The 12,206-nt window shown below is 41.0% G+C and overlaps 1 protein-coding gene across 2 annotated transcripts in view; it reads right to left on the bottom strand.

Moving 5' to 3' along the window:
- The window catches only part of SLC25A36 (solute carrier family 25 member 36), a 59,370-nt gene extending 47,325 nt beyond the window's left edge, over positions 1-12,045 (bottom strand). For both annotated transcript variants that reach the window (XM_036920760.2, XM_036920761.2), the window contains exon 1: positions 11,740-12,045. In XM_036920760.2, coding sequence (XP_036776655.2) covers positions 11,740-11,780 — 41 coding nt within the window. In that variant the 5' untranslated portion in view covers positions 11,781-12,045. The remainder of the gene's footprint in view (positions 1-11,739) is intronic.
- Positions 12,046-12,206: the final 161 nt, after the last annotated feature.

Genomic DNA, 12,206 nt, shown 5'->3' with positions numbered 1-12,206 from the left:
CTTTTTATTTCTTTGTGTTATCTGATTGCCCTGGCTAGGACCTCCAGTACTATGTTGAATAAAAGTGGGGAGAGCTGGTGGCATCTGTGTCTTGTTCCTGTTCTTAGGTGAAAAGCTTTCAGCTTCTCGCTGTTAAGTATGATGTTGGCTGTGGGTTTGTCATATATGGCCTTTATTATGTTGAGGTACTTGCCCTCTATACCCATTTTGATGAGTTTTTATCATGAATGGATGTTGAATTTTGTCAAATGCTTTTTCAGCACCTATGGAGATGATCATGTGGCTTTTGTCCTTCTTTTTGTTGATGTGGTGGGTGATGTTGATGGATTTTCGAATGTCGTACCATCCTTGCATCCCTGAGATGAATCCCACTTGATTATGTTGTATAATCCTCTCGATGTATTTTTGAACTCTGTTTGCTAATATTTTGTTGAGTATTTTTGCATCTATGTTTATCCAGGATATTGGTCTGTAATTTCCTTTTTTTGTGGTGTCTTTACCTGGTTTTGGTACTAGAGAAGTGCTGGTTTCACTTCATAGAATGAGTTTGGAAGTACTCCCTCCTCTTCTACTTTTTGGAAAACTTTAAGAATAGGTATTATGTCTTCTCTCAATGTCTGATAAAATTCAGCAGTTAATCCACCTAGCCTGGAAGTTTTGTTCTTAGGTAGTTTTTTGATTACCTACCGATTTGATTTTGTTGCTGGCAATTGGTCTGTTTAGATTCTCTGTTTCTTCCTTGGTCAGTCTTAGAAGGTTGTATTTTTCTAGAAAGTTGTCCATTTCTTCTAGGTTATGCAGCTTGCTAGCATATAGATTTTTGTAGTATACTCTAATAATTCTTTGTATTTTGTGGTGTCCTTCATGATTTTTTCCTTTCTCATTTCTGATTCTGTTTATGTGTGTAGATTCTCTTTTTCTCTTAATGAGCCTGGCTAGGGGGTTATCTATTTTGTTTATTTTCTCAAGAACCTGCTCTTGGTTTCATTGATGTTTTCTATTTTATTCTTCTCAATTTTATTTCTTTCTTCTCTTATCTTTATTATGTCCCTCCTTCTGCTGACTTTGGGTCCCATTTGTTCTTTTTCCAATTTCAATAATTGTGTCTTCAGACTATTCATTTGGGATGGCTCTTCCTTCTTTAAATAGCCCTGGATTGCTATGTACTTTCCTCTTAGAACTGCCTTCACTGTGTCCCACAGAAGTTGGGGCATTGTATTGTTGTTGTCATTTGTCTCCATATATTTCTTGATCTCTGTTTTAATTTGGTCACTGATTGACTGATTATTTAGCAGCATGTTGTTAAGCCTCTATGTGTTTGTGAGCCTTTTCATTTTCTTTGTACAATTTATTTCTAGTTTTATACCTTTGTGATGTGAGAAGTTGGTTGGTAGAATTTCAATCTTTTTCAAATTACTGAGGCTCTTTTTGTTCCTAGTATGTGGTCTAGTCTGGAAAACGTTCCATGTGCACTTGAGAAGAATGTGTATCCTGTTGCTTTTGGGTGTAGAGTTCTGTAGATGTCTGTTAGGTCCATCTGTTCTAGTGTGTTGTTCAGTGCCTTTGTGTCCTTACTTATTTTCTCTCTGGTTGATTGGTCCTTTGGAGTGAGTGGTGTGTTGAAGTCTCCTAAAATGAATGCATTGTATTCTATTTCCTCCTTTAAATCTGTTAGTATTTGTTTCACATCTGTTGGTGCTCCTGTGTTATGTGCATAGATATTTATAATGGTTATATCCTCTTGTTGGACTGACCCCTTTATCATTACCTAATGTCCTTCTTTATCTCTTGTTACTTTCTTTGTTTTGAAGTCTATTTTGTCTGATACTCGTACTGCAACACCTGCTTTTTTCTCCCTATTGGTTGCATGAAATATCCTTTTCCATCCCTTCACTTTTAATCTGTGTATGTCTTTGGATTTGAGGTGAGTCTCTTGTAAGCAGCATATAGATGGGTCTTGCTTTTTTATCCATTCAATTTCTCTGTGTCTTTTGATTCTTCTATTCAGTCCATTTACATTTAGGGCAATTATCGATAGGTACATACTTTTTGACATTGCAGGCTTTGGATTCGTGGTTACATAAGGTTCAAGGATAGCTTCTTTACTATCTGTCTAACTTTAACTCACTTGCTATGTTAGTATAAACACAGTCTCACGATTCTTTATTTCTCTCCCTTCCTATTCTTCCTCCTCCACTTTTTATATGTTAGGTGTTTTATTCTGTACTCTTTTGTGTTTCCCTTGACTGCTTTTGTGGATAGTTGATTTTATTTTTTGCCTTTAATTAGTATTTGGTTGGTCTGCTTTATTTGCTGTGATTTTATTTTCTGTGGTGACATCTATTTAGCCTTAGGAGTGCTTCCATCTGGAACAGTCCCTTTAAAATGCACTGTAGAGGTGATCTGTGGGAGGTAAATTCTTTCAACTTTTGCTTACTGGGAATTGTTTAATCCTTCCTTCAAATTTAAATGATAATCTTGCTGGATACGGTATTCTTGACTCAAGGCCCTTCTGTTTCATTGCATTAAATATATCATGCCATTCTCTTCTGGCCTGTAAGGTTTCTGTGGAGAAGTCTGATCATAGCCTGATGGGTTTTCCTTTGTAGGTGATCTTTTTTCTCTCTCTGGCTGCCTTTAATACCCTGTCCATGTCTTTGATCTTTGTCATTTCATTATTATATGTCTTGGTGTTGTCCTCCTTGGGTCCCTTGTTTTGGGAGATCAATGGGCTTACATGGTGTGATAGACTATTTCCTTCCCCAACTTTGGGAAGTTTTCATCAATTATTTCTTCAAAGACACTTTCTATCCCTTTTTCTCTCTTCTTATTCTGGTGCCCTTATAATGTGAATATTGTTCTCTTTGGATTGGTCACACAGTTTTCTTAATATTCCTTCATTTCTAGAGATCCTTTTATCTCTCTCTGCCTCAGCTTCTCTGTATTCCTGTTCTCTGATTTCTATTCCATGAACAGTCTCTTCCACTTCATCCATCTGCTCTTAAATCCTTCCATTGTTTGTTTCCTTTCTCTTATCTCTCTCCGGAATCCATCCCTTATCTCTTGCATATTTCTCTGCAGCTACATCAGCATGGTTATGACATTTATTGTGAATTCTTTTTCAGGAAGATTGGTTATTTCGGTCTCACCAGGCCCTCTCTCTGGTATTTGAGTGAACCAGATTCTTCTGCCTTTTCTCAGCGATAGTTGTGATCACCAGTGAGTGGCATGTGTGTCAGTTGGGAGAAAAAAGTCCCTTCCTGCTTGCTGATTGCCTTGCCCACCTCCACTGCCTGTGCTGGTCAACTGCACACAGAGAGCAAGTTCTGGTTTAATCCCTTGAGCTGCCGTGCACGGGGAGGCCCTCGGGATGGCCCAGGGCACTGGTGGGAGTTGGAGGCAAGCAGTACATGTTCACCATGAGAATAAAGCAACTTTGTGCCTTCCGGATCTCCGCCGTCTCTCCACTGCCTGTGCCGGGCTGCTGCGCGCAGGAGGCAGCCGCTGGGTCTGTCCCAGTTAGCTGCATGCTGGGAGAAGAAGACTCTGTGTGGTTGCTGTTGGTGGGGCTGCTCCCCGGCTGCTTAGCAGCAATGGTGGGTCAGCCAGTTTGCTTTCAGTGCAGGCAGTGGGGAATGAATGGCAGGCTGCTTATCTCCATGAGGGGCTTCGTAGCTGCTTTGACACCTAGGGGATTAAGGCACCTGAAGTTCCTTAAAGTTCCCAGCCTGCTGGGCTGAGTGTGCCAGGACAATTTTGTACACATGTTAAACCCTTGTCCCTTTAAGACTTTTAAAGTGCCGCTTTTCTTTTGTTCCAGGGCATCCGGCTGTGAAGACCCGCTCGCAGTCTGTCTCGAATTTTAGTTTTCTGTTTCTCTAATATCCAGTACATCATGCAATGTGTGTCTGTGATCCCGGTGCAGATTACTAGGGCTGGTTACTTAGCAGTCCTGGCTTCCACTCCCTCCCCACTCTGATTCTTTTCCTCCTGCTGGTGAGCTGGGGTGTGGGGAGTGCTCGGGTCACAGCTTTGTATCTTACCCTTTTCGTGAGATGCTGAGTTCTCGCAGATGTAGACGTAGTCTGGCTGTTGTACTGTATCTTCTGGTCTCTCTTTTAGGAATAGTTCTATTTGCTGTATTTTCAAAATATATATGGTTTGTGGAGGAGATGTCCGCCACCCTACTCAAGCTGCCACCTTGAGAATCACCTCTTTTATTGAGAACTTATTTTCTGAAGCACTCGATAAACAGCTGTACTTAAGAACAAAATTACTTTCTTTTACTCTCAATACAATGCCTTTCCATTCTTTATATCTTCTCTTATCAAAACATACATTCTTTAGTGAACAGAAATGTTTTTCTTATTATATTAAGTAGTTTTAATTAGAACTTAAAACCATTAGGCACTTTAACCTTCAGTGAGCACTGAAAAACAGGCCATTGTAAAATGTTACACCAGCATTCCTCAGATTGATACATTTATGAACATATTTTATCATTTCTGGAAATGTGTCTTACAGCACAATTTCTCACTGAGCATAAAATATGTCTATATAACTTAGGAAAACTTTAAGAATTTTGGTTACCACAAAAATTCTCAGGCTGTTTGCAGATATATACATTTATATATTAATACACTATTATTATTAAGATGTTTATTTGCTACCCTTGTTTACTCATTCTTACTCAACCATGCTAGATTACTTATAAAACTTCTACCAAATATTAGACAAAGTCAAGCCTTTCTTTAAGTATTTTTTTAAAGATTTAACAGATAACATCAGCTTAAATGACTTCAAGTGAACTTAGGCAGCTGATAACTATAAGGGCATGTCCATTTCAGTTAAACTTAAATTAGCATTAATGCTTAATATCTTTTGGTAGATTTTCTAGAAGTTTTAGAATGCCCAATTTTTACAAGTGCTTGTCTGTATTTATTAATACCATCCGGAGATAGAAAAATATTTTTCATTTACACATTTAGACATACAAACATATAGACTGAGATGTAATGACTACAGTCTACATAAAATACGTACACAGACAGAAACTGACATAAAGATTTTTTAGTCACTAATAACCAAGTGCAAAATGATGATGCTAAAAGAGTAAGTTAAAGATGGAATTCATCCAGCCTTCTACCTTGTAGTTTATGTGTGGGCTTGCATGCTAAATTAATTGCCCAGTTTGCAAATTAGTAGGGAGAATGTGGTAGACTTGCAAAGGGAGGGAGCAGCAGATAAGAAGAGGTTATTTTAGACTTCCCAGGGTCAGCTAGCTCTGACTTGGAATCCGTACTGGGGTCATCCTCCTCCTCCCTGATGACCCAGATTCTTTCTGAAAGTATTGTTGTTTCTTCTGGGTTAGTTTCTCCTCATATTCGGGAGGCAAAGATTCATCACCCTCTGAGGCCGTGGATTTTACAAGCACCTCATAGCCAGTCACTGCCTGCTTTAGTTGTTCAGCCACTACGTTCTCTTCAAGAGGTTTATATGGCAAACAGGAGGCTGTGGGGGACAAGTCCAAACTTTCTTTCACTAAATTCTACAGGGCAAATGTTTCCATGGGAAAGTCCCAAAGCCCATGAAGGATGAAGTGCTATTTAAACTGCAGCCCCACTTCTTGCCAAGTCTCCCCAAAAGCAAGAAAAAGATTTTAGCTGCCAGCTGTGTATATTACTGCCGTGCGTACGAAATGTAGCTTTAAGCATATGCACAAAAAGCGAGCAGTCCTTTGATCCAGACTGACTTACAGCTACAGCTTTAAACATACTAACAAAAATTTTTAAGGGTCTGACAGCCCTTTGACCCTTGCTATCCCTACTTTTACTCCTGATGCTACTACTCACATACTACCTCTAGGACTTCACCAAGTCCGTACCTTACAGACGTGCGTCTATTCACCAATGGGAGCCACTCCTCACTGAAAGTGCCAGCTGTGCACACGAGACCTGAGTCTTCTCAGGTCCCCTTCACTCCGTATTTAGGTTTTTGTTCAGGCGCCACCTGCGGAGACCAACTCCACAAACCAGCTGAACCTGAGTGGAGTGGGAAGGAGGAGCTTAAGGAAAGCACAGAGAAAGAGACAAGACATGGAAACCAAAGCTGGGATCAGGAGGTTCATTGCCTGCTGATGGCAGACAAGTGACACAGTTTATTTTCTGAGCACAACTTATATACACAGTCTCATAATGATGTCACTTCTGGACTGATCTCATATCTGGTATTGTCACTTCTGTTTCTGGTGATCTCACTTCCTGGTGATATCACTTTCTGGTGCCTGGATTTAGTGATGTCACTTCTGGGGTGACATCACATCTGGCCCTCCACACCCTCACCATCCCCACTGCAAGTGCCTTAAAGCAAGCACTCATTTTATTTCTTGCCATCTAACTCGTCCCAAGTCCCTCTGATTCAGTGACATGGTCAATGAATTAAGATCAGTTGCAAGGTGTCACCAACATCCTTCACTACTGATAATAAAGTACTAAGTTGGATGTTTTACTGTCAAAAGAAAGTTATAATGCCAAGTTGCTCACTCATTTGCTTTAAATGCTTTAATTACCAAAAAATTCCAAAGAGTACACAGCCCAGTTTGATAGAACATACAAGTTCATTATTCTATAACACCAAAAATCTAGAAAGGACAGTTTCTAAGATTATGAATCCAATAAAACTGTTAAAATGTCATTATACCTTCGGTATACCCAAGTTACAATACCTAAACTATGTATTTTTATTGAAACTTTTTGGATCAATGCTCATTTCAAAGTTTTACAAGCAAATGTCATACATTTTTAAAGATATGAGGTCTAAGTTGCTTAGTGAAAGTCAGGTAATCAAATAACTATACATTGGTTTTAGGTAATATTTAAGAATTCCTTAATGTGGTTATCATGAAACAACTTTGTAAGACACTTAAAACTATTCTATTTATGATGTTTGCCAAGTTGAAGAGTAAGTAAAGTCGCCCCAGGAATTTACTACAATGCAGACACATTTTTTAGCTTATGGTAATTAGGAAGTGTGAATGAGAACTTTCAAGTGTTGCTTCTAATTGTTGCTTATTGTATATAAAGAGAATAAAGATTCTAACATGCAAGAGGTTCTAACTCCTTAAGGGCCTATGGATCTCCTGAGTAAAGCAGTGGACAATGGCTACTTAAGAAGAGTTGATTTTTGTTTTTGTTTTAAGCTGGCACAATGTAACCAAGAGACTGGGTGAACCAACAAAACACACAACAAAACAAACAGATCTGGTAAGAAAGAGGAAGGCTTCTGGGGGCCCCAAAGTACTCTCCCCAATTTATTATAGCAATATAGGATCAGAAGTTTCTGGGGAAGGGGGGATAGGGAGTGGTAGGGAAGAGGAAAGAGAAATTGTTCACTAAGTAAATATGAATAGCAAGCGTATAAGTTTCAGCTACAATGTCAAGAGTCATAAATGCCTAGGTCAGGGGCACAGATACAAAACCCATCAGCAGGATAGCCCCAATGCTGCTGAGCCACTAGATTCAGTTCCCCTGGCTTTAGCCACACCTGGGAAGGAACCTAAGGTACCTAGGATTTCTGCTACAGAAAGGGTGGGTCATGGAAAAGAACTGGGATTCCAAGACCGTGGTTGTTAGACACATATCTTTCATTTTGACCTTCTGAGCATGTATGACTAGGGCATGTGCTTTTAATAGGAAAAGTAATATATAAAAGGACAAAACTAACTCTGATTTAGTGCATACTGGCAAGTGTATATGTGTGCATGTGTTGTTTATGTATGTACATATTAATGTATGTACAGATATATAACAGATACTTTGGAAATATATATTTTTAAACTTCAGGCAAAAGTATTATGCCATTTTTCTGCCTGTAAGTAACACCTCATTGTAATTTCCTAATGACGGACTAGGCAAATCAAGAAATACCAGTAAGAGATTCAATAAAATGCTACCAGGAGTTTTTAAATCTCAAAACAAGTAGAGCCTATCTCTGAAATTCTATGAAAATCTTTTAGGAAGTCTTAACCCAAATTGTTTCTCTGATAGTTTTTTGTAGAGGTTATTCTCTCTGAAGCTTTAACGTTTGGGCAAGAAACACCACTTCTTGAATCAGTGAATGAAGAATATGTTCTATATATTTGACAGACGTTCTAACTTATCAAGTCAGACGTAAGATTGGTTGAAAACTATGGTTTTTGTGTACATGTAGTGTTTCTGATGCAGGAACAAAATTAACTAGTGGCTAGGTTTATTTTGAATGCTAAAGCAATACCAAAACACTATATTGAAAAGAAGAAAATATTAGCTGACAACTTAGATGAACATGAAAACGGAAGGAAACCATATCACACAGGCCAAGATGTATTTGAACAGTCTTCACTTGGAGGAAAAACAGTAAGACATATGAGGACTAAAACTCACTACATAAACAAAATATGCTGAGGGTATGTGGCAGGTTTAGTAGACGTAAATTTTCTCTGCAAACTACTGTTTGTCTCTCTGTCCCCCTCTTATCAGCAAACCTCAAAATCTTCTATTGTCTCTAACCCTTTCCCACTCTAACTGCAGTTTTACTCTCAGCTCTGCCTTAGAAACTGCTAATCAGGGTCACCAAATTCAATGATTAACAGCTCTCAGACCTCCTATCTTAACAGTAACATGACAGCTGATCACCCACTCCTTCCTAAATACTGTGTATTTCCTTCATTTAGCTTTTAAAACACATTTTCTTAGTCACTCTAAGTCCACTTTGCTGATTCCTTCTACTCCCTTAGTGATCTCACCTAGCTAACCGCCCCATCTGGGTTCCAGACTAAATGTATCAATAGTCCACACCTCTTTCCTGGACTTACAGTAATACATCCAACCATCTACTGGTTCCTCAACCTCTCTACTTTTCAAACTTACCATGTCTAACAAACTCTTGATCTTACAAACTCTTAATATTAACTCTGGTAAAAACATAGTAAGACCAAGGGGTGTCTTAAATCATGAGTTATGCATGTGAGTATGTCACCCAGACCTGAGATCCAGTGCTGGTCTTTTTCAAACGTCCCTGATTTAATAATACAGCTACTTGGAATCTATCAGAAATATTAGAAATCTGAGATCCTGATAAACACATACTTGAATAAGTACAATTATAATTGTCAGGAAAACAATCCAAATGCTCCATATTCAGATTTTGCCTAAAATTAAATGCCACCATGAAAGGTTGGTTCCTTTAAAATATGTTGATTTTCCTAACTTAATCCAAATAGTAACTGTCTGAAGTAAGCCTGCGCTTAACAGCTAACAAAAAGATCTCTCCTTTTCTCTAGTTGTTAAAGTAAAATATAAATTCCCTAGGACCTAATTTACATAATTCTATCAGGGTAAAAAAATGTAGTTCTTGACACAGAATGTCCTAAAAAATGATTGCCTAACTAAGCAACATTGAGATATAAAAGAATTAGGTAGCTTCAATTCAGAACAACCTATTTTGCATTTCCACAGACTTCCAGAGTATTCTACGGAACTGATTTGATATAATGAACTGGATATGGCATGGAGAGATAAGTAGTGACACTATAGTATCTTATTACACAGATGGACAGTGACGGCAACAGTGGGGGTGAGGGCTTGAAACCTTCATAAGATTGTATATCAATACCTTAATAAAAAAAATTATATATTAAAAATAAGGAAAGAACTGGGAAGATCTCTAGAGATTGTTTACCCCATATGAAAAAGCTGTCCATTTTACACCTCAATATTTTGCCATATTAGAAAGGGCTGAAACCAGGTAATCTTTACCAACCTTCCTAGTTCTACTGTTTCTCTAAAAAAGCCAGTTTTATTGAAACAACTTACACAACCACATATAAAAGTAAAATCAAGACAAGATGCAATGGAAGAAAATTTACAAGGCTGTGCACCTACTCTGTGTCAGGCCCGACATGCCAGTACCTCATTTAATACTCTTAATAACCTGGTTTTTGGAGGGGCAAGGGAGTGTTAGAAGAAATGGCTCCTAAATCTACTGTGCTTAGATGCTGCAAAAATTCTCCCATTTCTGTTTTTAAAGAAAAAGCTAACCAAAAGTGCCTTTATATGTATTAGTACTAAAATGACTGATAATCCAAATTAGAACTGGGAAGTTGGTACAATCAAGCTAACATTTCAAATTAATACGCCCTTCTTACAAACTTGATATATGACTCTTGAATACGGAGTATTAGAAATATTAAAACCTAGCAAAGGGCTTTAGAGATCATACAGTAAAACTTTCCTATTTTACAGATGAAGCAATTAAAATCAAAGGATTTGGCCATTTCTCGAATTAAAATAGTTGGAAACAGATGTGCAGTCGTGCAGTCTCCTAACTTGCAGGCATTACTTTATGATCTAATTACATGAGGGAATCCAATAACATCTTTACAGCAACTGCTATATGGCTAATGGTTTTTTAATGATTTAATTTCCCAAGATTGTTGGTGAACATTATCAGAAAATGGAAAGCAAACTTTGCCTAAACCGGGACCCACCAACTAAAATTAAAATACTTTTTAAATGCCAGAACGGTGGCTGGCCCTTAATTGTTGTACAACATACATGCTTGTTGAATGAATGTGCCAACCCAAGCAAAGTATTCCCATCACTGGCAATAGTCCGTACCTCCAACTCAAATCACGATACTATGAATACAACCGAAATATGTATGACTTTAATATTCTTAAAGTGGTCGATTTAAAAACAAACTGTTCGATTTTTTAAGGGAATGCGACCTTATATAATCATAGTAAGCAGAAAAGAGCCTCAGCAAATTCACCGTATTCATTTTTGATAACTGATTCTACAGACAGGCAGTAACTCCTAAACTCAAAATTGCTGTAATTCTCCAAATAATTCGGAAGGAACAAACTTAAAAAGGGCAAATAAATTTGGCTCAGAAAAATACCTGCAGCACTTAGGCTGGCAATCAGAGAATTTAGAGTTCGGGCTCAATCAATCCTAATTTTGTACACACAGTAACTATCGCCGAAGCGTCTGACCTCTCCCTGTCCCTCATTTTCTCCTTTAAGCAAAGGAAAAGCAGCGTGTGTGCAAGAGGGTTGGTTTTCATGAAAAGAATCTGACCCCAGAGGCACCGCCGCTTTGCACAGCATCTCGCAACCCCGAGAAGCTCGAGAAAGGAAAATTTCCAAGTGCTGGAAATCTACAGCTACCGTAGGTGACAGAATGTACTAAAACACTCTCGGCTGGCGCCGGAAGCCCCCGCAGGACCCAGCCTGCAGAGCAGCACCCGGAAATCGGCCACCCGAGGGCCGAGGTGGGGCGTGAGCGACGTGAGGAGACCCCGTAGCCCGCGCGACCAGGAGGGGAGGCCCGGCGCCCATTTTGTCTGCGGCCTCCGCACCTCCCGCTATGGCCACCCGAGGCCAAACAACCTACGTGTGGCCTGCAGCTACGTTCCTCCCCGCGGCCCCGCATCCCGGACACGGGCTAGGCCGCGACGCGCGGCCCGGGCCCACGCCGACCCCAGCCCCGCCCGCTGCTCTCGCCCCGGCTACCCAGGCCCCACGTCCCGCGTTCCGCCTGGGCCTCATCCTCCCAACCCTCCCCGCCTGGGCCCCGGTCCCCTCAGTTCCGCCGGCTCAAGCCCCCTCCTCGCGCCGCCGCCGGGCCTCGCCCTCTCGGCTCCCCTCACGCGTCTCGCCCGCGTCTCGGGCCCCGGCCCTACGCCCCGCCCGGACCTTACCCTCCGGCAAACAGATGCACCAGCGTGTCCCTCTGGCTCATTCTCTCTCCTGCATGTCCTCCGGGCGCACACGCGGGACGCGGGATCCGGCCGCCGCGATGGCAGGCGGCTGCGTTCTGGGGCCGTATAGTGCCCCAAGGACCGCGAGGGGGGCTGGCAGGGACACGGCTGCAGAAGGAAACCGGGGCGGCCCTCCCCGCGGCACCGCAGCCGCGCCGCCTCCCGCTCCAATTGCTGCTCTCCACCGGAGCCCAGGAGCCGCGCAGCGCGGCGGGCGGAGGCTGGCTGCCGGGGCTTGCCTAGTCCGATGACCACCACCCCCCAACATAAACAGAGGCTCTCATTGGCCCGAGCCTCGTGACGCCACGAGGCCGGCATGCCTCTTTCACGTGATCGCTAAGGCGCCTTCCCCCGACTTTTTTTTTTTTTTTAATGAAAGGGGCCGCCTAGCGGGCGGGAGCGCGTGC

This window comes from Manis pentadactyla, chromosome 1, assembly GCF_030020395.1.
Source record: "Manis pentadactyla isolate mManPen7 chromosome 1, mManPen7.hap1, whole genome shotgun sequence".
NCBI lineage: Eukaryota > Metazoa > Chordata > Mammalia > Pholidota > Manidae > Manis > Manis pentadactyla.
The sequence above is the reverse complement of the archived record's forward strand: the minus strand, read 5'-3'. Positions and strand labels throughout refer to the sequence as shown.